The sequence below is a fragment of the Pristiophorus japonicus genome, chromosome 1 (genome assembly GCF_044704955.1).
Source record: "Pristiophorus japonicus isolate sPriJap1 chromosome 1, sPriJap1.hap1, whole genome shotgun sequence".
Taxonomy (NCBI): domain Eukaryota; kingdom Metazoa; phylum Chordata; class Chondrichthyes; family Pristiophoridae; genus Pristiophorus; species Pristiophorus japonicus.
The window spans coordinates 50,968,539-50,993,032 of record NC_091977.1 but is presented as its reverse complement, the minus strand read 5'-3'; the positions used below and the strand labels follow the sequence as shown (position 1 = coordinate 50,993,032).

At 48.7% G+C, this 24,494-nt stretch overlaps 1 protein-coding gene across 1 annotated transcript in view; it reads left to right on the top strand.

Annotated features, from left to right (window-relative positions):
* The window catches only part of LOC139263499 (thrombospondin-4-like), a 144,485-nt gene that overhangs the window by 29,587 nt on the left and 90,404 nt on the right, over window positions 1–24,494 (top strand). Inside the window, exons 5-6 of the mRNA XM_070879679.1 lie at window positions 1,720–1,822; window positions 13,170–13,252. Of these exons, the coding sequence (XP_070735780.1) occupies window positions 1,720–1,822; window positions 13,170–13,252 (186 nt within the window). The remainder of the gene's footprint in view (window positions 1–1,719; window positions 1,823–13,169; window positions 13,253–24,494) is intronic.

Sequence of the window (24,494 nt, the reverse complement as noted above, 5' to 3'; positions counted from 1 at the left end):
ACCTCCCTGCTCCTATACTCAAATCCCCTAGCTATGAAGGCCAACATACCATTTGCCTTTTTCACCGCCTGCTGTACCTGAATGCCAACCTTCAATGACCGATGAACCATGACACCCAGGTCTCGTTGCACCTCCCCTTTTCCTAATCTGCCGCCATTCAGATAATATTCTGCCTTGTGTTTTTGCCCCCAAAATGGATAAACTCACATTTATCCACATTATACTGCATCTGCCATGCATTTGCCCACTCACCTAACCTGTCCAAGTCACCCTGCAGCCTCTTAGCGTCCCCCTCACAGCTCACACCGCCACCCGGTTTAGTGTTATCTGCAAACTTGGAGATATTACACTCAATTCCTTCATCCAGTGTAATATCTCCAAGTTTGCAGATGACACGAAACTGGGTGGCGGTGTGAGCTGTGAGGGGGACGCTAAGAGATTGCACCTTTGCCAATTCAATCTTGGATGCCAGGATTTATGGATGCTTCCGCTTTTATGTTAGACTGATATTAAATATTAACTGATATTAAATATCAGTTAGTCTTGGGTAATCTTTGCCACTGGACCAAGACCTAGCTCTGTCAAGCCCGTGTGGTGGCTGGTGTGCAACGGCCACCACACATTAACAAAATCCAAGAAATCCAAGCACAGGCATCTTCCACCCTTCACGATGTAGTTCGGGATCTGGAATATTAGGTCCTTCATTGAAACACCTGTGAACTCATCCCTTTTTGGCGTGGAAGCAAGTCATCCTCGCTTCGAGGGACTGCCTATGATGATGATTAAATACTCTAACGTTGCACCACAACTGGAAAATGCTGCATCTCATTTCAATTGTGTATACCAGATTAGAATCAAAGATAGATCTGGGTCTATTACCCTGCCCCTACTCTCTACAAGTTAAAACACATTGAAAACATGCCCCACCCCCATTACTTGTGTTATCACCTGCACAAAGTCCTGCTCTCCCATGCTCCCCCACCTCTATTGGCTTTCTTTACCCCAGTTAGTTGACTGCAAAATTATCATTATCACTTTCAAATTCATCCACAGGCTCCCCCTGCGTCTCTTTAATGATCTGCTCCAGATTAAAGCTGGTGTACACCCTCTCTGTTCCTCTATTACCTCCAGCACTAGACTACCAGTCTCCCAGTCCTTCCTCTCCACCACTGGTGGTCGTTCATCCAGCGACTGTGCTCCTACTCTCTGGAAACACCCTGCATAGTTACCACCACCTTGCCATCTCCCTCCTTACTATCATAATCCTTCTCAAAACTATTCTTGTCAAATGTACCTTTTGCCACACTCCCCCACCCTCCCACCCCCTTCATTTCTCCCTCTCTGACTTGCCGTTCACTGTTTTGTCTTCAATATAAAAGTGCTTTGAGTTGTCTTCCTGCAAATGAGGGGTGCTACAGAGACACAAGTTGTTGTAGTTGTTATGATTCTCGGGCCAACACTTGATCAGACCCATTTAATTCATAGAATTATACAACATTGAAGGAGGCCATTCAGCCCATCGTGCCTATGCCGGCTCTTTGAAAGAGCTGTCCAATTAGTTCCACTCCCCTGCTCTTTCCTCACAGCCCTGCAATTTTTTTTTTTTCCTTTTCAATTCCTTAAAATGACGTTGTATCTTACAATAAACTAATTGTGGGAATGCAGCCATCACATTAAATTACTTTCTTTAATACAAGTACACTTTTTTGTTCTTTACAGGATTCTGTAGAGGAGATGAAACTTGTCCTGGGAGGGTCTATCGCTAAAGTGGCAGCGCTGCAGGACTGCATGTTCCAACAAAGTGATTCAGCTGGGATTGTAGGTAAGTTGGCAAACTGCATGACATTGGACAAGCAGTGGGAAGAACATGCCATCCAGGGAAGGAGGACCGAGTCCTGCCCATCTCTGCCCATCACTCTCAATGCCATTCTATCATCAGCAGGTCTGAGGACTATTTTTATTAAATGTTTGGGAAATCCTCAAATGGTATTTGCTCTCTTTAACTATAGATCCTCCTCCTTTCTGGTGCTGAAGCGCCACGGGGATCCCCTATTTGGCTGTGGAGGGCTCCCTCTACAGAATGGAGACACTGCTGGGCATAAATAATTACTCCCAAACAAGGAAAATAGATCAGTCACATTGGGCAGAAATCCCTCTTGATTCACCTCAACAACAACTTGCATTTATAAAGTGCCTTTGCCGTAGAAAAATGTCCCAAGGCCCTTCACAGAGGCACCAACAGATAAACATGGACGTTGAGCAAAAGAAGGAGGGGAGACTCAAAACTTGGTCAAGAAGGTAGGTTTTAAGGAGGGTCCTGAAGGAGGAGAGGAGGTTTAGGGAGGGAATTCCCGAGCACGGGGCTGAAGGCACATGTACCAATGGTGGGGCAAAGGGAGGTGGGTGCAGAAGAGGCCAGAGTCGTAGGGAGGCAGGTTAGCCAGGCTGGAGGAGGTTACAGACATGAGCAAGGCCATGAAGGGCTTTAAACAGAAGATGAGAATATTAAATTGGAGGCATTGGGTGATGAGAAAGCCAATATAGGTCAGCAAGAACAGGACTGAGGGATGAATGGGACTTGGAGCAGGATATGATACGAGCAGCAGAGTTTTGGATGAGCTGAAGTTTGCGGGGCATGGCGAATGGGTGGGTGATTGGGAGCGCGTTACTCAATTCAGCTGTGATTGTAGGTAAGTTTGCAAACTGCATGACATTGGACAAGCAATGGGATGAACATATTGTCTAGGGAAGGAGGACCTAGTCCTGCCCATCCCTCCCATCTCCCATACTGTCAACAACGGCAGACGTTGATGACAAAGTTCAACATTGCCTTCAGTGTGCCAGTGTAGCCTTCGGTCGCCTGAGGAAGAGAATGTTTGAAGACTAGGACCTCAGACCCGGCACCAAGCTCATGGTCTACAGAGCAGCAGTGATACCCGCCCTCCTATATGGTTCAGAGACGTGGACTATGTACAGCATGCACCTCAAAGCACTGGAGAAGTACCACCAATGCTGCCTCTGCAAGATCCTTTCAATCCATTGGCAGGATAGGTGCACCAGCATCAGTGTTCTCGCTCAGGCCAACATCTCCAGTATCGAAGCACTGACCAAGCTCGATCAGCTCCAATGGACGGGCCACACCGTCCGCATGCCAGATACGATACTCCCAAAACAAGCGCTCTACTCGGAACTCCGATACGGCAAGTGAGCCCCAGGTGGGCAGAGGAAATGTTTCAAGGACACCCTCAAAGTCTCCTTGAAAAAGTGCAACATCCCCACCGACACCTGGGAATCCCTGGCCCAAGACCGCTCAAAATGGAGGAGAAGCATCCGGGAAGGCGCCAAACAACTCGAGTCTCTTCGCCGAGAGCAGGCGGAGGCCAAGCGCAAACAGTGGAGGGAGCGTACGACAACCCAAGCACCCCACCCACCCATCCCTCCAACCACCGTCTGCCCCATCTGTGACAGAGACTGTAGGTCCCGCATCAGACTCATCAGTCACCTGAGAACTCATTTTTAGTGTGGAAGCAAGTCATCCTCGACTCCGAGGGACTGCCTAAGAAGAAGAAGAAGGAGAAGAAGAATTGGGTTGGTCAGGTCTGGAGGTGAAAAAGTCAGGGAGGAGGATTTCAGCAGCAGATGGGTTGAGTCAGGAGCAGTGGCAGATGATGGTATAGCGGTTGAAGTATATGGTCTTTGTGGAGAGTATATGAGGTCAAAAGTTCAGCTCGAGGTTAAATAGGATAGTGAAGTTGCAAACGTTTCTGGTTTAATTTGAGACAGTGGCTGGGGAGGGGAATGAATTGATGGTGATGTTACGGAGTTTGCGGCAGGGGCCGAAGACGATAGCTTCAGTCTTTCCAATGTTTAACTGGAAGGAGTTGCAGCACATCCAAGAATGGGTATTAGACAAGCAGTCTGAAGCAGTGGAGGAGAGGAGGGGTCGAGAGAGGTGGTAGAGAAATAGAGCTGGGTGTTATTACCATACATGTGTAAGTTAATCCTTTGTCTTCAGAAGATATTGCCAAGGGCTAGTATTTAGATGAGGAACACTAGAGGGATAGACCTTTGGTTTGGAGAACTCCAGAGGTGGAAAGAGGTGCTATTTCTGTAGATGCTCTGGCTACGATCAGATAATTAAGAGTGGAACCAAGCGAGGGCTGTCCCACTGAGCTGGACAATGGAAGAGGATGGTGTAGTCTATTGTATCAAAGGCTGACGAGAGGTCGAGAAGGATGAGGACGGGGAGTGGACTATAGTTACAGTCAATATTGACTTTGGTTTGGGCCATTTCAGTGTTGTGGCATTGATAGAAACCTAATTTGAGAGATTCAAATGTTGAGTTATAGAAAAATTTGGCAAGTAAAAATACATTCAAGCACTCTGATGGTGCTGCTGTCCTGGAGGAAAATCCAGGCCAACCGTGTGTGAAGAACTACTTTGAAAACCTAAATCATACAAGCAAAATCATACAGCCTCGCGCTCCAAACTCCAAACTGCTCCACTGACTGTTCATGAAGTGTGTATAACGATGTAAAGGAAAGCCAATTCTGAGTAAATGATATATTCTCTTGTGTCTTTCATCCACGTTATTTACAGACCACGCTTGTGAGGTTTGCTAATAGTGTCAACTGTGGCTCAGTGGGTAGCACTCTTGTCTCTCAGTCAGAAGGTTGTGGGTCCATAGTCCCACTCCAGGGAGTACTGCACGGTTGGAGGTGCTGTGTTTCGGATGAGATGTTAAACCAAGGCCTTGTCTGCTCTCTCAGGTGGAGGTAAAAGATCCCATGAGGAAGGCAAATTAGAGGGGGAACGGAATGGGGTTAATTTCCCAAGTGCATGGGATCTTTTACATCCGCCTGCATAGGCACAGGAGACTTTGGTTTAACATATCATCTGAAAGACAGCTTCTCCAACAATGCAGCACTCCCTCGGTATTGCACAGAAGTACTAACCTAAGATTTGTTCTCATGTCCTGAAGTGGGGCGTGATGTCACAACCTTCTGACCTAGGTGTGAAAGTTCCCCCAACAGAGTGAAACTGAGAATTGGGCCACAAAAACAGGAAGGAAAGCCTGAAGAAGTTCCAGTGATACGAATGCATGTGATATATTAAAAAGAAAGACTTGCATTTATATAGCACCTTTCACAACCATCGGACGTCTCAAATCACTTTACAGCCAATGAAGTACTTTTGGAGTGTAGTCACTGTTGTAATGTGGGAAACGCGGCAGCCAATTTGCGCACAGCAAGCTCCCACAAACAGCACTGTGATAATGACCAGATAATCTGTTTTGGTTATGTTGATTGAGGGATATATATTGCCCAGGACACCGGGGATAACTCCCCTGCTCTTCTTCAAAATAGTACCATGGGATCTTTTACTGGTTGTCAGACAGGAAGCAAAGAGTAGGAGTAAATGGGTACTTTTCAGAATGGCAGGCAGTGACTAGTGGGGTACCGCAAGGTTCTGTGCTGGGGCCCCAGCTGTTTACACTGTACATTAATGATTTAGATGAGGGGATTAAATGTAGTATCTCCAAATTTGCGGATGACACTAAGTTGGGTGGCAGTGTGAGCTGCGAGGAGGATGCTGTGAGGCTGCAGAGCGACTTGGATAGGTTAGGTGAGTGGGCAAATGCATGGCAGATGAAGTATAATGTGGATAAATGTGAGGTTATCCACTTTGGTGGTAAAAACAGAGAGACAGACTATTATCTGAATGGTGACAGATTAGGAAAAGGGGAGGTGCAAAGAGACCTGGGTGTCATGGTACATCAGTCATTGAAGGTTGGCATGCAGGTGCAGCAGGTGGTTAAGAAAGCAAATGGCATGTTGGCCTTCATAGCAAGGGGATTCGAGTAAGGGGCAGGGAGGTGTTGCTACAGTTGTACAGGGCATTGGTGAGGCCACACCTGGAGTATTGTGTACAGTTTTGGTCTCCTAACCTGAGGAAGGACATTCTTGCTATTGAGGGAGTGCAGCGAAGGTTCACCAGACTGATTCCCGGGATGGCGGGACTGACCTATCAAGAAAGACTGGATCAACTGGGCTTGTATTCACTGGAGTTCAGAAGAATGAGAGGGGACCTCATAGAAACGTTTAAAATTCTGACGGGGTTAGACAGGTTAGATGCAGGAAGAATGTTCCCAATGTTGGGGAAGTCCAGAACCAGAGGTCACAGTCTAAGGATAAGGGGTAAGCCATTTAGGACCGAGATGCGGAGGAACTTCTTCACCCAGAGAGTGGTGAACCTGTGGAATTCTCTACCACAGAAAGTTGTTGAGGCCAATTCACTAAATATATTCAAAAAGGAGTTAGATGAGGTCCTTACTACTAGGGGGATCAAGGGGTATGGCGAGAAAGCAGGAATGGGGTACTGAAGTTGAATGTTCAGCCATGAACTCATTGAATGGCGGTGCAGGCTCAAAGGGCCGATTGGCCTACTCCTGCACCTATTTTCTATGTTTCTATGTTGCACTGAGCGGATTGTGTGACGGCGATAGGGGCTGCCCAGGAGGGATTTTAACACTGGTAACGGAAGCTATAAGCAAAGCCTTGGTTTAAGAAATTTGCGGCAGCTTCTTACATCACAAAAAAAAACATGTTATTAAGGTCAACAGCTGATCCAAGCATATGTTCAGCTTTGAGGAATTCACCCTATAAAGTAGACCCTACAGTGCAGTATTGGGTGGGGGAACATTTCCTCTTTCACCTTTTTAATAAGATTGCAAACACATACTTTAGACGTAAATTTATAGTTTTGCTACATAATAGTGAGCAGAGGAGCTCTCCCCCATATCTGATTATTAGCATTGAACATAGTAAAATAAGCCAAGGTACTTCACAGCGGTAAATTAGAGGATGACTGGTTATAGTCAAAGTGTGTTTACCGGAAGGTGTGGAAGGTGGGGAGAAAGGCAACAAGGTGGGAGGGTTTTATGAGAGATTTCCAGACAGGTGTAGGCTCTGCTACCAAAGGTGGAAGGAAGTGAAGGGAGGATATTAAAGGGACCAGCGAGGAAGATAGAATCAGGGGCTAGATGTATTATTTTTAGCAAGCGAAAAATAGGATGGCTTCTTGCTGATACCGAGTTGGAAAAACATCTGCAACTTGATGTCAGATCCCTGTTCGTCATGGAAAAGAGTGCTGATGAAAAGATAGAGCTGAGTGCCATCAGCATAAATATGAAAGCTCGCCACATGCCTATGAATGGTATCCAGACAAGTGGAGAGTATTCCATCACACTCCTGACTTGTGCCTTGTAGATGGTGGAAGGGCTTTGAGGAGTCAGGAGGTGAGATACTTACAGCAGAATACCCAGCCTCTGACTCACTCTTGTAGCCACAGTATTTATGTGGCTGGTCCAGTTAAATTTCTGGTCAATGTTGTGGTGTCAGCTGTGGCTCAGTGGGTAACACACTTGCCTCTGAGTCAGAAGGTTGTGGGTTCCAGGCCCACTTCAGTGACTTGAGCACAAACATCTAGGTTGATACTCCAGTGCAATGCTGAGGGAGTGCTGCACTGTCAGAGGTGCTGCCTTTTGGCTGAGATGTTAAACCGAGGCCCTGTCTGCCCTCTCAAGTCGACATAAAAGATACCCTGGCACTCTTTTGAAGAAGAGCAGGGGAGTTATCCCTGGTGTCCTGGCCAATATTTATTCCTTAAACAAAATAGGAAAAACAGATTATCTGGTCATTATCACATTGCTTCTGCCGTGTTTCCTACATTACAACAGTAACTACATTCCAAAAAGTACTTCATTGGCTGTAAATTCAGTTATTTTGTCCATGTTTGGACCAAGGCTGTAATGAGTTCTGGAGCCGAGTGGTTCTGGCGGAACCGAAACTGGACATTGGTGAGCAGGTTATCGGTGAGCAAGTGTCGCTTCAAAGCACTGTCGACGACACCGTCCATTACTTTGCTAATAATTGAGAGTAGACTGATGGGGCGGTAATTGGCTGGATTGGATTTGTCCTGCTTTTTGTGGACAGGACATACCTGGACAATTTTACACATTGTCGGGTAGCTGCCAGTGTTGTAGCTGTACTGGAACAGCTTGGCTAGAGGCGTGGCTAGTTCTGGAGCACAAGTCTTCAGCACAGCAGCCAGGATGTTGTCAGGGCCCATAGCCTTTGCTGTATCCAGTGCGCTCAACCGTTCCTTGATATCACGTGGAGTGAATCACTTTTTTTTTTATTCGTTCATGGAATGTGAGCTTCACTGGCAAGGCCAGCATTTATTGCCCATCCCTACTTGCCCTTGAGAAGATGGTGGTGAGCCGCCTTCTTGAACCGCTGCAGTCCGTGTGTAAAGGTACTCCCACAGTGCTGTTAGGGGGGGGGGGGGTTCCAGGAATTTGACCCAGCGATGATGAAGGAACAGCGATATGCTTCCAAATCAGGATGGTGTGTGACTTGGAGGGTATTGTGTATGCATGTCTGTTTACTGTGTGATGTCTGTAACACTGTTATGCAACACTGAATGTACCCTTACACTGTACACACCTTGCCTGTACACCAGAGGGTGCTGCTGCTCGAGACTAAGGGTTACCTGCACACTGCAAGTAATCCAATATAAAAAGGAACACACAGCTTGTTGTCCTCACTCAGGAGCTGCAAATAAAGGACTACAGGTCTACACAGTTTAAGTATCATACCCTGCCTCGTGGAGTCATTGCTAAAGATGCGTACATACGCCACAACTGGCGATGGGAATACGAGGTCACGAACCACACGCTCAGCATGTCGAATCTCAGCAATTTTCAGCAATTTACCGATGGGGAAGATTGGGACGCTTTTGTAGAAAGATTGGAACACAAAAGGAGACTGGCTGCACCGTGCGACTTTGGCGACCACCTAAATGAAGCACTAAGGGACTCTAAACCGACGAGAGCAGTGCACCGCATTGATACTTTTAAGGGCAGAAATGCTGCCCCGAATCCTGCAACCCTGAGTCCGCCACATGGGGCAAACCGGCTAGCCCCGTGCTGGTGCTGTGGAGGAAACCACAGGGCCCATCAGTGCCACTACAAAGACAATGCATGCAAAGAGAAAAGGCACCTTCAAAGGATGTGCAGAAAGTGAGATAGTTCTGGTGAAGGGGTCGAGAATTTGGGGCATAAGTCAGATTTGCAAGATTTACACCTGTTTTAAAATACAATCTAAATTCCATTAACTTTGCCTGCTCTCAAAGTGGTTCATGTTTGCAAGTAACAGGAAAATGAGGCTGCCCCAGAAATTACATTATTTACTTCAGAATTGTACCTGATCGCAGATGTGCAGATGAGACCCACGAGTTAAAATCGCCCGGGCTTCATGCTGCTGAGGTCAGGGCGATTTGGCTCATGCCTTGACCTCACCCACCCAATTATTGCTCCAGGTTAAATTTGGTCCTGAAGTTACAAATTCAGGTCTGCCCTAGATACCTTCTTGGCTTCTATGACATCAGTTGCCTGCCATAAGTGGTTTGAATATCCTATTGTTATGGGAGCTGACTTTCACTGTATTTACTTGTACGATATTGTAACCCAGGGATGGACCAATCACAGCCCCTGTAATACATAGGTTTACATACATAGGATATACGATACAGAAACAGGCCATTCGGTCCAACCAGTCCATGCCAGCGTTTATACTCAACTCGAGCCTCCTCCCGTCTTTTCTCATCTAAATCTATCAGCATAACCCTCCATTCCCTTATCCCTCATATGCTTGTCTAGCCTCCCCTTAAATAAATCTATACTATTCACTTCAACCACTCCCTGTGGTAGCGAGTTCCACATTCTCAATGCCCTTTGGATAACGAAGTTTCCTCTGAATTCCCTATTGGATTTCTTGGTGACTATCTTATATTGATGGCCTCGAGTTATGCTCTTCCCCACAAGTGGAAACATTCTCTCTCTAACCATTCTATCAAAACCTTTCATAATTTTAAAGAGCTCTATTAGGTCACTCCTCAGCCTTTTTTTTCAAGAGAAAAGAGACCCTTTCTGATATGTATACCCTCGCATTTCTGGTATCATCCTTGTAAATCTTCTCTCATCATCCATTATCATAGGCAGTCCCTCGAAATCGAGGAAGACTTGCTTCCACTCTAAAAGTGAGTTCTCAGGTGACTGAACAATTCAATACGTGAATTACAGTCTCTGTCACAGGTGGGACAAACAGTGGTTGAAGGAAAGGGTGGGTGGGACTGGTTTGCCGCACGCTCCTTCCGCTGTCTGTGCTTGATTTCTGCATGCTCTCGGCAATGAGACTCGAGATGCTCAGCGCCCTCCCGGATGCTCTTCCTCCACTTAGGGTGGTCTTGGGCCAGGGATTCCCAGGTGCCGTTGGGGATGTTGCACTTTATCAAGGAGGCTTTGAGGGTGTCCTTGAAACATTTCCTCTGCCCACCTGGGGGTCGCTTGCTGTATTGGAGTTCTGAGTAGAGCGCTTGTTTTGGGAGTCTCGTGTCGGGCATGCGGGCGATGTGGCCCGCCCAACGGAGCTGATCGAGTGTGGTCAATTCTTCGATTCTGGGGATGTTGGCCTGAGTGAGAACACTGACGTTGCTGCATCTACCTTCCTATGGGAATCTGTTCAACCTTTATCGCCTCCAGGCTAGATCCAAAGTCATTCCATCCTCTGTCATCGAACTACATAACGCGGACGATGCTTGCGTCTGTGCACATTCAGAGGCCGAACTCCAAGCCATCGTCAACATCTTCACCGAGGTGTACCAATCTTCTCTGCACCCTCTCCAGTACCTCAATCTCCTTTTTATAATATGGCGACCAGAACTGTACACAGTACAGGTTGAGCGTCCGAAATCCGAGTTCCGAAATTCAGAATGTTCAGGAATCTGGACACCGAGCCGATCCGTGGCGGGGTCGTCCAGAATCCAAAAAATGTTCCGAAATCCGGACATTTTTAAAAACCGATTACCACTGCAAGTTGGGCCTAGAGAGGGGGAAAAACACGAAAAAAAAAATTCACAAAACCCTTGTCTACTAAATCGAAAAAAATAATTAAAAAATAAAAACTTTAACTTACCATTTTTGCAGGTCTTCAACGCAGGTTTTACCCGGCTGCCGACCCCTGACCCGCAGCCGATGCTGCCGAACCCCCCGGTTCGCCGCTGACTCCCCAATCGCTCCACCACTGCACCCCCCCGCTCTGCTGCCGACCCCCCCATTCTGCTACCGCACCCCCGCCCCGTCCGCCACTGCACCCCCCGCTCTGTTGCCCCCTCCCTATTCCTCCACTGCACCCCCCACCCCCCCCGCTCTGCCACCCCACCCCTGTGGCCCGCTGCTGCCCCCCGGTCCGCCGCCAACTCCCCCTTCGCTTCACCACCGCACCCCCACCCCCCCCGCTCTGCCCCAACCCCCCACGCTCTGCCTCCGGTGTCGTTCCACCGCACACCCCCCATGCTCCACCCCCACCGACCCCCCCCACGCTCCACCTCCGGCGCCACTCCCCTCCGCTCCACTGGCATGCGGCCTTACCTCGGCCCGGGAGGTTTCCGGATTCGGGATGTCAGAAAGATGTTCCGCTATCTGGAAATATCCGGGCGTTTCCGGATTCGGGATGTTGGAAAGATGTTCTGAAATCTGGAAATAACAGAAATCTGGAACAGCCTCGGTCCCGAGCTTTGCGGATTTTGGACACTTTACCTGTACTCTAAGTGTGGTCTAACCAAGGTTCAATACAGGTTTAGCATAGCTTCCCTGCTTTTCAACCTTGATCTGAGCTGGATACTTGTGGTTTACGTTTCTTTTATAAGTGACAAAAAAAGCCACACTATTGAACGTCAGTGGGTCATCTTATTAGACTCAAACAAGAGATCTCCAAACTGTTCCTGACTTTCTGAACCTGCCTCAGCGAAGGATTTTGTGACATTTTCATTTACCTAAAACCTGACTGCTCACCGGTAGGTCTTTGTTCACCTCCTGCTTGTCCCAACAAGAAGCTCCTGACCCCTCCCCCTGCCCAGGGGTTGGCTAGAAGAGCTACTAATCAAACCTGCCACAATGTCTCCTTCTTTGAAACTAGCTCATGCCAAGCTCAACATGAAGGGACATTCCATCCCCCTCAGCGTAAATGCTTGTTGAGATTCCCTATTGTTTCTGATCATCTTGGCTAATGTTTAGTTTTAATACACATTCTGTGACCTTTGTTTATAAACCTGGGCAAATTCACTGGGGTGGAAATTTGGTCGCGCCTCTGTGGCAGCGCAAATCCAGGCGGAGCGGTAAATTTTGTGTCGGAAAATGGTTTGCGTCTGCCGCCGCAAAACTCATCAGCTGGGCCCTAAGTTTGGAGCGGAGCGCTAAGGGAGGGGTTGCACACCTCTTTTAGGGCGCTAGGCCGGCTGAGCTAGCGAAAATCCCGAGCTAAACCACCGACCTCGGCGTGACCCAATAAATAACTCACGCCACCACAACATAAACCGCAAAGAAACAAACCAATCACGCTTACCTGAGTTCGACGTTACCTACCTCACTGCGGCTGCTACAGGTTGGAACGTCAGCTTCCACAGGCATTCCAGCGCTATGGATCAGGCACGATCCAAATATCGAGCCGCTGTCGCAACCAGGGGTGTTGCACACTGGCTCGCTACTTCTGGGCGGTAATGCTCCATACCCCCTCGAAACCGGCACCGAATGTCCCGGCAGAGCGCTGGAAGCTAGTCACCCCGCCCAGAAGTGCTTACCGCCTCCATTGCTGCCCCTCCGGGGCACTAACAGGGGCGGCAGAAGACCAAAATCCCGCCCACTGTGTTTCAGATCTCAGTATTTGAAAGTTAAAAAAAATGTACAATTCCTTTCAGTAGAAAAATGGGCAGAAAATCCTGAAACGTGACACTAGAATATCCATTTATTCCAACTACTCAAACTACTTTTTCCACTGTTCAAACTCAGCCCGCTGCTCTATACATACAACAGCCCCCTCCACTGCTTCAGAAGCACAGAAATCATTGCGTCATGGAATGTTTGATCAAAGACTGAACGGGCTTCCAGGCAAAATATGGAGGCATTCTAGGGGAAACCGGATGCTATGATGGAGGCAGCTGGAGATTTCTATGAAAGGCTGGCCTCCATCATCTGAACTTGTCTTTGTGATCTTAATCTATATCGAGCCCCAATAAGACCCCCAAGCTAACCAGCTCCCTTTATATTGCAGGTGATACAGGAAGACATTTGGTCGTCCAGATGACACAACTCAATCAGATGCTTGCAGAAATGAAACAGCTTCTCAGACAGCAGGTAACATAACTTTCCCAGACTGGAAGTTCTTTTGCCTTGGAGAGGTGACATGAAGCATTTTGGGTCCAAAAACCTGTGGAGGAAGCACATCCCAATATAGGTGCTGGGTTGTGACCACCAGCAACCTCAACCATTGACCCCGGCAGACTTACCAGGGTTAGAATGAGCTTCCCTACTTTGACTGCCAATGGCATGTACCTGTGCAACTAGAGATGCATTTTGGGTGCTCACCTGCTGAAGAGGCCGCATATATGATGTACTCTGCTGGATCCGGGCAAACTGTTAAAGAACTGCCCTCTTGGCCCCCTTTGTAAGGGGGCCACTTACAAATCTTTGGGGGTCCAGACACGATTTTTGGCCTGGACCCCCCAGGTGGGTCCACAACTATATTTTAGCTGACTGATACGCCTGCTCTCACTGATGAAGCAGCTAATGGGAGGTTGGCGACATGGGAACCCCTGGTGTTGGGAGTCCTCCAGCTTGGTCCCGCCCATTCCTATGCCACTGGCCTTCTATGGGATGGGCAAAGGCTCCACTCCTTACAAGGCTCATGGAATCCCCAACATAAGGTCCAGATACAACGTATCTGGCTCCCAGATAATCTTCTGGTGCACTCCCGTGGGTTTACACTGGCAGCATGCCAGAATGGTGGAATTTTCACCCCCTTTTACTCATGTGCTTAAACGTCAAGTTTTGAGATCATGTATCAGGACAGCTGTGTATCGTTCTCTCAGCTTTACACTGCACTGCACATTGGAAACTGGTCCCTGTAGGTGCGCTGGGCTCTGCTGTATAATGCAGAGACAGAGTGCAAACGCATGGGACCAGCGCTCATTGCTTCCTTGTTTGAATCTGGTAGGTGTACATTTTCGACCACCCAAACATTGGCTCTTTTACACATAGGAGTGAAGCTGATGGAGGGAGAACCAGTCAGTTCTGTGTGAGAATTAAAGTTATTACAACAACAAATTGTATTTATATAGTGCCTTTAATGTAGTAAAACGTCTCAAGGCGCTTCACAGGAGTGCTATAAGATAAAAATTTGACACCGAGCCGCATATGATGAAATGAGGGCAGATGACCAAAAGCTTGGTTAAAGAGGTAGGCTTTAAGAAGAGTCTGAAAGGTGGAAAGAGAGATAGAGAGGTGGAGAGGTTTAGGGAGGGAGTTCCAGAGCTTGGGGCCTAGGCAGCTGAAGGCATGGCCAGCGATGGTTGAGTGATTATAATCAGGGATGCTCAAGAGGACAGAATTTGAGATAGATATCTTAGGGGGTTGTGAGACTAAAGGGGATTACAGGGGGGCGAGGCCATGGAGAGATTTGTAAACAAGGATGAAAATTTTGAAATCGAGGCGTTGCTCAACTGGGAGCCAATGTAGGTCAGCGAGCACAGGGATGATGGGTGAATGGGATTTGGTGCAAGTTAGGACATGGGCAGCTGAGTTTTGGATGACCTCAAGTTTACATAGGGTAGAATGTGGGAGGCCAGCCAGGAGTGCGTTGGAGTAGTCAAGTCTAGAGGTAACAAAGGCATGGATGAGGGTTTCAGCAGCAGATGAGCTGAAGCAGGGGCGAGACGGGCAATGTTATGAAGGTGGAAATAGGCGGTTTTAGTTATGCTGCGGCTATGTAGTCAGAACTTCACTTCAAGGTCAAACATGACACCTGTCTGCGAACAGCCTGGTTCAGCCTCAGATAGATGCTAGGGAGAGGGTTGAAGTCGGTGGCTAGGGAACAGAGTTTGTGGTAGGGACCAAAGGCAATAGCTTCGGTCTTCCCAGTATTTAATTGGAGAAAATCCCTACCCATCCAGTACTGGATGCCGGGCAAGCAGTCTGACAATTTAGAGACCGTGGAGCGGTGGAGAGGCCGAGAGAAGTGGTGGTGAGATAGAGCTGGGTGTCGTCAGCGTACATGTGGAAACTGATGCCGTGTTTTCGGATGATGTCGCCAAGCGGCAGCATATAGATGACAAATAGGAGGGGGCCAAGGATAGATCCTAGTGGGACACCAGAGGTAACGACGCGGGAGTGGGAAGAGAAGCTGTTGCAGGAGATTTTCTGACTAGATAGATAAGAATGGAACCAGGCGAGTGCAGTCCCACCCAGCTAGACATTGGTGGAGAGGCGTTGGAGGAGGATGATGGAGTGGTCAACTGTGTCAAAGGCTGCAGACAGGTCCAGAAGGATGAGGAGGGATAGTTTACTTGTGCTCAATAATAGGAAGGACCCAAAAAAGATTATACACATTTAGCTGAAAATTCTCCCATGTGTTACAGTTATCACTGGTTAAGTGAGGCATACAATCTGACATGATTTCATTTCCTGAGTGTATGCCCACAGCCTCTTCAGGAAATCTAACCAGCACACGAGTCCCTATTTTGAGACAAGCTACTGACTGAAAACTGAGCTGAATCATGCAATGTACCAAGCTGTTACAAACATGCAGATCGGGACAGTTTAAAGCCAAGCTACCTGCTGCCACACAAGTGCCTATCAAGCGGTTGAAGTTCCTGCCTTGGTTAATGTTAGAATAAAAAGGGACAGGAGTAAAATGTATATTAAAAGTGATAATTTCAGTAGGTGTAATCTATAGTTCTAGGTAACGATGGTCAGTAAATCTGGTATGGGGGTGAGCAGTCTAATAGGTGATGAATGTCACATTTATTCACATCTTTACCAATATTAGCAAAGATGGGCATTTTGGCCCTTAGCTAGTGGGAAATAAGGGATTTCTCAGCAATTCATCTCTAATCGGGTAGAATATGTATTAGGCTAGAAATTGCACGCCATTTTATGGGCCGAAGTATTTCTGCCTCTATCGCATATCATTGAGTAATTCTGATGAAGGGGTGGGGCGGGTACACTTTCCCCCCCCCCACCTCCCACCCCGTTTTAATGGGGGCAGGACGGGATGCAGGTGAACAACCCACTCCCAGGGGGCGGAACATCAATTTAGAATGAGGCTGGAAGCCTGTTTTTTCACCTCCATTTTGTATTTAGCTTGTGGACGGGTTTCATACAATTTGTGAAACCTAGCAGTTAAACCGAGGCAGGGACTGGTGGATCCAGGAGGTAAGTGGCTTTTTACCTACCTCCTGGATTCAGGATCCCTGCCTAACCCCCCCCCCCCCCCCGTGGTCAGAGACCACTCCACGAGGCCTCCAATCGCCTTCCCAGGCCTCCGATCTCCACCATGAGGCCTTCCCCACTCCCCCGCACCACACCAACGATAATGCTGAGCCCAGCCACAATCTTCCAGTGACCAGCCCCGATCCTCTCTTCCCCTGTTGCCGAATCCCGGCCAAACACCCCTCCTGTCGATCCCCAACTCCCCCCTCCCAATCCCCGACCTTGCCCATGCCGATACCCAACCATCCTCCCACCAATCCCTGATCCCACCGATCCCCAGCCAACACTCACTCCTGATCCTCCAACCACCTCTCGATCCCCGATTCCCTGCCAATTCTTCAACCCACCCACGATTCCCGAACATGCCGACCTACCTCCGCGCCCCCCCCCCACCCACCCCCCGCCCCCAAACCCCGGATCCTCGACCGTACTGACCCCGCGATCCGTCCCCCGGACCAACCCCTCGCATCTGAGGCCTACCCGCTCACAGGCAGCCTACCTCTCAATCTGGCTGGCTGCGGGCGGGAATCTAAGGCCTCACATTCAAATCAGGCCCTGTCGTTAAAGTTGGCAGAGCGCACGGGAAACCCAACCTCCTGGGTTTCCCACCTGCCGCACAGGCCCCTGCCCCAATCCGCCTCCCTTGAGAAATTTCCTGCCATGAAACACTCCATACACATTAGTCCCCCTGAATTTTTGAAGTGTAGATGCCACAGTAATGTACAAAACATACATTATATAAGAGATTCTACAAAAATTATTATTCACTTCATATAAAATACACACAATGAGACATAAATCTTCATCTAACAAGCTGGGGGAAATTTTAACCCCCAAAAATGAGTGGATTGGAGTCAGGTGGGAGGTTAAAAAGAACATAAGAACATAAGAAATGGGAACAGGAGTAGGCCATATGGTCCCTCGAGCCTGCTCCGACATTTAATAAGACCATGGCTGATCTGATCATGGACTCAGCTCTACTTCCCCGCCCGCTCCCCATTACCCCTTATCCCTTTATCGTTTAAGAAACTGTCTATTTCTGTCCCATTCAATGTCCCAGCTTCCACAGCTCTCTGAGGTAGCGAATTCCACAGATTTACAACCCTCTGAGAGAAGAAATTTCTCCTCATCTCTGTTTTAAATGGGCAAACCCTTATTCTAAGATCATGCCCTCTAGTTCTAGTCTCCTCCATCAGTGGAAATATCCTCTCTGCATCCACCTTGTCAAGCCCCCTCATAATCTTATACGTTTCGATAAGCTCATCCCTCATTCTTCTGAATTCCAATGACTAGAGGCCCAACCTACTCAACCTTTCCTCATAAGTCAACCCCCTGATCCCTAGAATCAACCTTGTGAACCTTTTCTGAACTGCCTTCAAAGCAAGTATATCCTTTTGTAAATATGGAAACCAAAACTGCACGCAGTATTCCAGGTGTGGCCTCACCAATACCTTATATAGCTGTAGCAAGACTTCCCTGCTTTTATACTCCATCCCCTTTGCAACAAAGGCCAAGATACCATTGGCCTTCCTGATCACTTGCTGTACCTGCATATTATCCTTTTGTGTTTCATGCACAAGTACCCCCAGGTCCCGCTGTACTGTGACACTTTTCAATCTTTCTCTATTTAAATAATAACTTGCTCTTTGATTTTTTTCTGCCAAAGTGCATGACCTCACACTTTCCAACATTATACTTCATCTGTCAAATTTTTGCCCACTCACTTAGCCTGTCTATGTCCTTTTGCAGATTTTTTTGTGTCCTCCTCACACATTGCTTTCCTTCCCATCTTTGGATCATCAGAAAACTTGGCTACGTTACACTCAGTCCCTTCTTCCAAGTCGTTAATATAAATTGTAAATAGTTGGGGTCCCAGCACTGATCCCTGCGGCACCCTAGTAGTTACTGGTTATCAACCAGAGAATGACCCATTTATCCTGACTCTCTGTTCTCTGTTAGTTAGCCAATCCTCTATCCATGCTAATATATTACCCCCAACCCCGTGAACTTTTATCTTGTGCAGTAACCTTTTATGTGGCACCTTGCCAAATGCCTTCTGGAAGTCCAAATACACCACATCCACTGGTTCCCCTTTATCCACCCTGTTCGTTACATCCTCAAAGAACTCCAGTAAATTTGTCAAACATAACTTCCTCTTTATAAATCCATGCTGACTCTGCCTGACTGAATTTTGCTTTTCCAAATGTCCTGCTACTGCTTCTTTAATAATGGACTCCAACATTTTCCCAACCACAGATGTTAGGCTAACTGGTCTATAGTTTCCTGCTTTTTGTCTGCCTCCTTTTTTAAATAAGGGCATTACATTTGCAGTTTTCCAATCTGCTGGGACCTCCCCAGAATCCAGGGACTTTTGGTAAATTAAGCTGTTAAAAATCTGAATCCCAACCCCAACGTGCCTCCAACCCACCCTCTTCCCTTTTAACACTACCAGGGGGTGTGTTTGCAGTTTAAAGATTCTAATGAGGCTGTGTGTCTAATTTTGAAGCTCCATTTTAAATTTAACTCTGGCTGCCTGGAATTCCTGGGCCTCGGGGAACTTGCCAGCTAAAGGAAGGCGAGGACTGCTGGAACCAGGAGTTAAGTGCCTTCCTTGTTCGATCCAGCGTTCTTGCCTCGCCAACCCCATCCTCAATCAGACACCCTGAACCCTTCCAATCTACCCCCGACCCCCTCACCCCCCCCTCCCCCGACCTCCTTCCCCCTCCATGAGGCCTCTGATCCCCTTTTCCGGCCTTCTGCCCCCTCCAGCCTCCAATCCCCCCTCCGACACCCTCTTCAGCCTTCCGGCCTTCTGGCTTCCGAGCCTCAGCCTCCAAACCCCTTTCTCATAGGTCTCTGATCCTCTACCCACTCCGATCCGGCCTTCCTACCTTACCCCGATCTCTGATCCCGGCCTTCCTATCCTCGCCCCACCCCCGCCCCCTTCACGGGCTCCTATCCTTCTCACCCTCTTCTCCGCTACCTTCCCGCCAGCCAGCCAGCCTCTCAATGGCTGGCTGCAGGCGGGAAACAAAGAAACATATTGTTAATCAGACCCTGCTGTTAAATTCGGCCGTGCCTGAGGGAATCGCATTCCAGCCTATCTGCTCCCTACCCGCCTTCAAGTTAAAATTCCGGCCGCTCAATCCATAAACTAGACAGACTGACGGGGGAATTTTAACTCCCCTACAATGGACGGGAGAAGGTTGAGGGGGAATTTATAAAATGTTAATCGCGTAACGTGACCCCAACCCGCCGTGTACGTGCCTGATCTCTCCCAGTCACCCCTACCTCCTGATTACTGGCCCGATACCCCTTTCCTGCCCCTGATCTTTCCCAGTCGCCTTTCACCATTGGCTTTCCCGACCGGCTGCCAGCCAGCCTGCAAATCTTGCCTGCTGCCGGGTGAGGAATAGATTAAAAAATGACTGAGCTCCTGCTGTTAAATTCGGCGGGGCCTCCAGGTTCCCGGGATTTCTGGATTTCTCCACCTGCAACCATGCTCCTCTGCTCCCTCCCCGTAAATATTGCTGCCCTAGTTACTAAATCTGGGAGGCACCAGAAGATGCTCCACTTTGACTGGAACTGCAGTTTATTTGTCCCGGGCACACGCACTCAACTCGGCTGCTAACTGCCCCTCGACTTAAGGCCTGAAACTACAGCCTGCATGACTCTTGCCATGTCTGTTAATCAAATCATCATACTAGAGGAGGGTGATCTTGGACCTGGCCTGGAGGCGGTGTAGGTTAAACAGCTTCCCACTGGTTCTGTAGTTTAGTTCCACTCCAGCGGGGAGCTTGTCGATTGTGAGGTGGAGCATGGCGGCGAGGAAGAGGCTAACATCCCCAGTATTAAAGTACTGACCACATTCGATCAGTTTCGCTGGGCAGGCCACATATTTCGCATGCCGAGATTCCCTGAGTAAATGCTTTATGCGGAGCTCCTTCATGGTAAACGAGCCAAAGGTGGGCAGCGGAAACGTTATAAGGACACCCTCAAAGCCTCCCTGGTAAAGTGCGACATCATCAATGACACCTGGGAGACCCTGGCCGAAAACCACCCGAGGTGGAGAAAGTGCATCCGGGAGGGCGTTGAGTTCTTCGAGTCTCAATACAAAGAGCGTGAAGAGGTCCAGCGCAGGCAGCGGAAGGAGCACGCGGCAAACCAGCCCCACCCACCCCTTCCCATGACGAATGTCTGTCTCACCTGTAACAGGGTCTGTGGCTCTCGTATCGGACTGTTCAGCCATCAAAGAACTCACTTTGGGAGTGGAAGCAAGTCTTCCTCGATTCTGAGGGGCTGCCTTTGATACACGAGAGGAAATTTACAGAACGCAATCTCGCAGAGTAAAATGAATGGGCTGACAAAGGCCTTCTATCTAACTAAAGGAGCGTTGTTCTCTTATCTCTTACTGCATTCCTTTTGCAGGGATGGCCTTGCAGACTAACAGTTCTGCATTGTGCTCTCTTCCCACCATCAAATGTTCTACTTCAAGAACTAACTGGAACTATAAAACTTCTTAAACTAATAGTTGAACTATATGGCAATGAATTAGACAGCAAGGCAATGTTTACATATATCCACAAACATTCCTTCCTGTGCAGAGAATGTCAGTATAGTGTTACTCCACCGGCCTGTGATGGCACCTTGCTTCATAAAGATGTCACACATCTCCTCCACCCCTGTGAAGCTGGAAAGATGGATGGGCTGGCGAGCAGCTGTGCTATCTAGCACACACTCTTAGGGCCCTTGTATGTTGTCAGGGAATTGTTAACACCAAAATAGGTCATTACACTGCTGCTGCTGCAAGAGCAATTGCAGTTCAAAGTTTCAGTAGTCCACATGATATTTTAATTAGGAGTCTAATAGAATGTATCCTCGGCAGGCCCGTATCAATACAAAGCAGACTTGTCCAGTTACTAAAATTTCATTTACAAATAAGCTATCGGACAGTTTCCTATATCAGGGAACTGCTCTATGTATGCAGGCCACAAAGTGTGTTCTTATAACCTCTTTGAGGCGGTAATGGAGTTTATGAAGGGGGCAATTTTGGCCCCATGGAGTCTGAAAGCAGCGGCCATGGGTCGGTGAGGAATGGCGGCTGAGTCGCGGCGGACTGGCTGACATTCGCGGCATTGCCCTGAAGGGTTTTTGCGGTATGGATATCCGGCCCACTCCCCCCCACTTCCGCCCCGCTCCTGCATATGCATCGTTAACAAGGTCCTCAGATCACGCACCGCCTCGGAATCGCTTAAATTGTTTTCCTGCCACCTGTCGGTGCCAACAGCAGGTTTTTGGGTCGGTACACACTGCTTGCTCTAGACTGCCAGCGGCATTTAAAGGTGCGGTGCATCTAGCACCATTCTTGTCGGCGAGATTTTTTCGGATGGGTGAAAGTATTGTGAGTTGCCTCCTGGACACCGGGATTGAGTAATAGTAGTCCAGGCTCTTCATACTCTACAACAGAGAGCGCTGATTGAGGAGGCTGGGCTTGAGTAGGAGAACTAAATAGGGTCAGTGCTGACAGTAGAACGCTTCCTGCACATTGTGTGTAGCAGGGAGGCACACAGGAGAAGGTGGCGCCATCTCCAATGGCTGGAGAGGCAGCGGGCAAGGAGCGCAGCTCACATGGCTGAGGAACATGCAGAAGGCCATGGAGATGGCATCCAAGCTGATCCCAGAGAGGTGCACTGCGAAGGACCTCAGAAAGGGCCTGCCGTCAGGAGGAGGATCAAGCCATCATCATCATAGGCAGTCCCCCGAAATCGAGGAAGACTTGCTTCCACTCTAAAAGTGAGTTCTCAGGTGACTGTACAGTCCAATATTGGAATTACAGTCTCTGTCTGGGACAGACAGTGGTTGAAGGAAAGGGTGGGTGGGGAGTCTGGTTTGCCACATGCTCCTTCCGCTGCCTGTGCTTGATTTCTGTATGCTCTTGGCGACAAGACTCGAGGTGCTCAGCGCCCTCCCGGATGCTCTTCCTCCACTTAGGGTGGTCTTGGGCCAGGGATTCCCAGGTGCCGGTGGGGATGTTGCACTTTATCAAGGAGGCTTTGATGGTGTCCTTGAAATGTTTCCTCTGCTCATCTGGGGCTCGCTTGCCATGTAGGAGTTATAAAGAGAGCGTTGGTTTGGGAGTCTCGTGTTTGGCATGTGGACGATGTGGCCCACCAAACAGAGCTGTTTGAGTGTGGTCACTACTTCGATGCTGGGGATGTTGGCCTGATCGAGAACACTGACGTTGGTGCGTCTATCCTCCCAGTGGATTTACGGGACCTTGCGGAGGCAGCGCTGGTGGTACTTCTCCAGCGCTTTGAAGTGTCTACTGTGTATAGTCCACTTCTCTGAGCCATTTAGAAGGGTGGATATCACTACAACTTTCCTGTAGACCATAAGCTTGGTGCCAGATTTGAGATTCTGGTCTTCAAACACTCTTCTTCAGGTGACCGAAGGATGCGCTGGCACACTGGAGGTGATGTTGGACCTTGTCATTGATGTCTGCCCTTGCTGATAGTAGGCTCCCGAGGAATGGAAAATGACCCACGTTGTCCAAGGCTGCGCCGTGGATTTTGATGACTGGGGGGGTGGTGCGGTGAGGTGGGATCTGGTTGGTGGAGGATCTTTGTCTTACAGATGTTTAGTGTAAGGCCCATGCTTTTGTACGCCTCGGTGAAGGTGTTTATGATGGTTTGGAATTCGTCCTCTGAATGTGAGCAGATGCAAGCATCGTCCGCGTTCTGTAGTTCGATGACAGAGGATGAGACGACCTTGGATCTAGCCTGGAGACGATGAAGGTTGAACAGGTTCCCACTGGTTCTATAGTTTAGCTCTACTCCAGCAGGGAGCCTGCTGAGAGTGAGATGGAGCATTGCAGCGAGGAAGATCGAGAAGAGCGTTGGTGCAATGACACAGCCTTGCTTGACCCCGGTTCGGACATGGATTGGGTCTGTGGTGGATCCATTGGTCAGGAACTTTTGGGGGCAGCCGAAACTGAGGAGGACGCTCTATAGTCCCTCATGGTTGACAGTGTCAAAGGCCTCTGTGAGGTCAAAGAAGGACATGTACAAGGGTTGGTGCTGTTCCCTGCATTTCTCTTGTAGTTCGGTCAGGTACGCAAATCCCCAGCACAACATAGTGGGCCAGATGGACAGGAGGCAGCATGCACAGGAGGCAGATGCTTGCCAGCAGCAGGCTGCAAAGGGTGAGGACCAATAAGAGCAGGAAGGAGAAGGCAATGAGGCAGCTGTCAGAGGAAGATGCCTACATAGACTTGGTGGCAGAAGGCCCTATCGTCAAAAGGGTTTACAGATAGCAGTTCTCCTACATGGACCTCGCTGACCACCAGTGTCTCCGGAGACTGCAAATCCGCATGGATATCGTCACGGAGCTGTGCAATCTCCTGCAGCCTCAAACAAGGGTGAGGTCAGTTCTGTCCATCACATCAAAGGGCACCATTGACCTCAATTTCTATGTGACTGGATTCTTTCAAGTTGCAACAGCAGACATTTCCAACATTTCCCAGTTTGCTGCACATAGCTCCATCCATCAGATGACTGATGCTCTGTATAAGAGGAGGAGAGACTACATATCCTTCCCTATGAGCAAGGAGAAGCAGTTGGAGCAGGAGACTGGATTCGTCAGGATTGCGGGCTTCCCCAGTGTTCAGGGCACCAAAGACTGTATCCACGTCACATTGAGGGCGCGACAGAACAATCCCGAGATCTTCCATAACCGCAAGGGATACCACTTCTTCAATGTCCAGCTGGTGTGCAACCACAACTGCAAAATCATGGCAGTTGATGCCCGCTATCCTGGCAGCAGCCACGATGCTTTCATCCCGCGGCAGACCGGTGTGCCAGGCGTCTTTGCTGGGCCAAACCAATATTGCGGCTGGCTCCTTGGAGACAAAGGCTACCCAGTCTGCACTTGGCTGCTGATTCCACTTCGGCACCCTGTGAACTTCCCTCTCACACCATCTCCTGATCCCTTAGTTTAGAGAACACAAATTTCCTTCCCCAAATTCCCTTGATTAAAAAAAAAACAAGGAGTGTTGTTAACATAGAAACATAGAAAATAGGTGCAGGAGCAGGCCATTCAGCCCTTCTAGCCT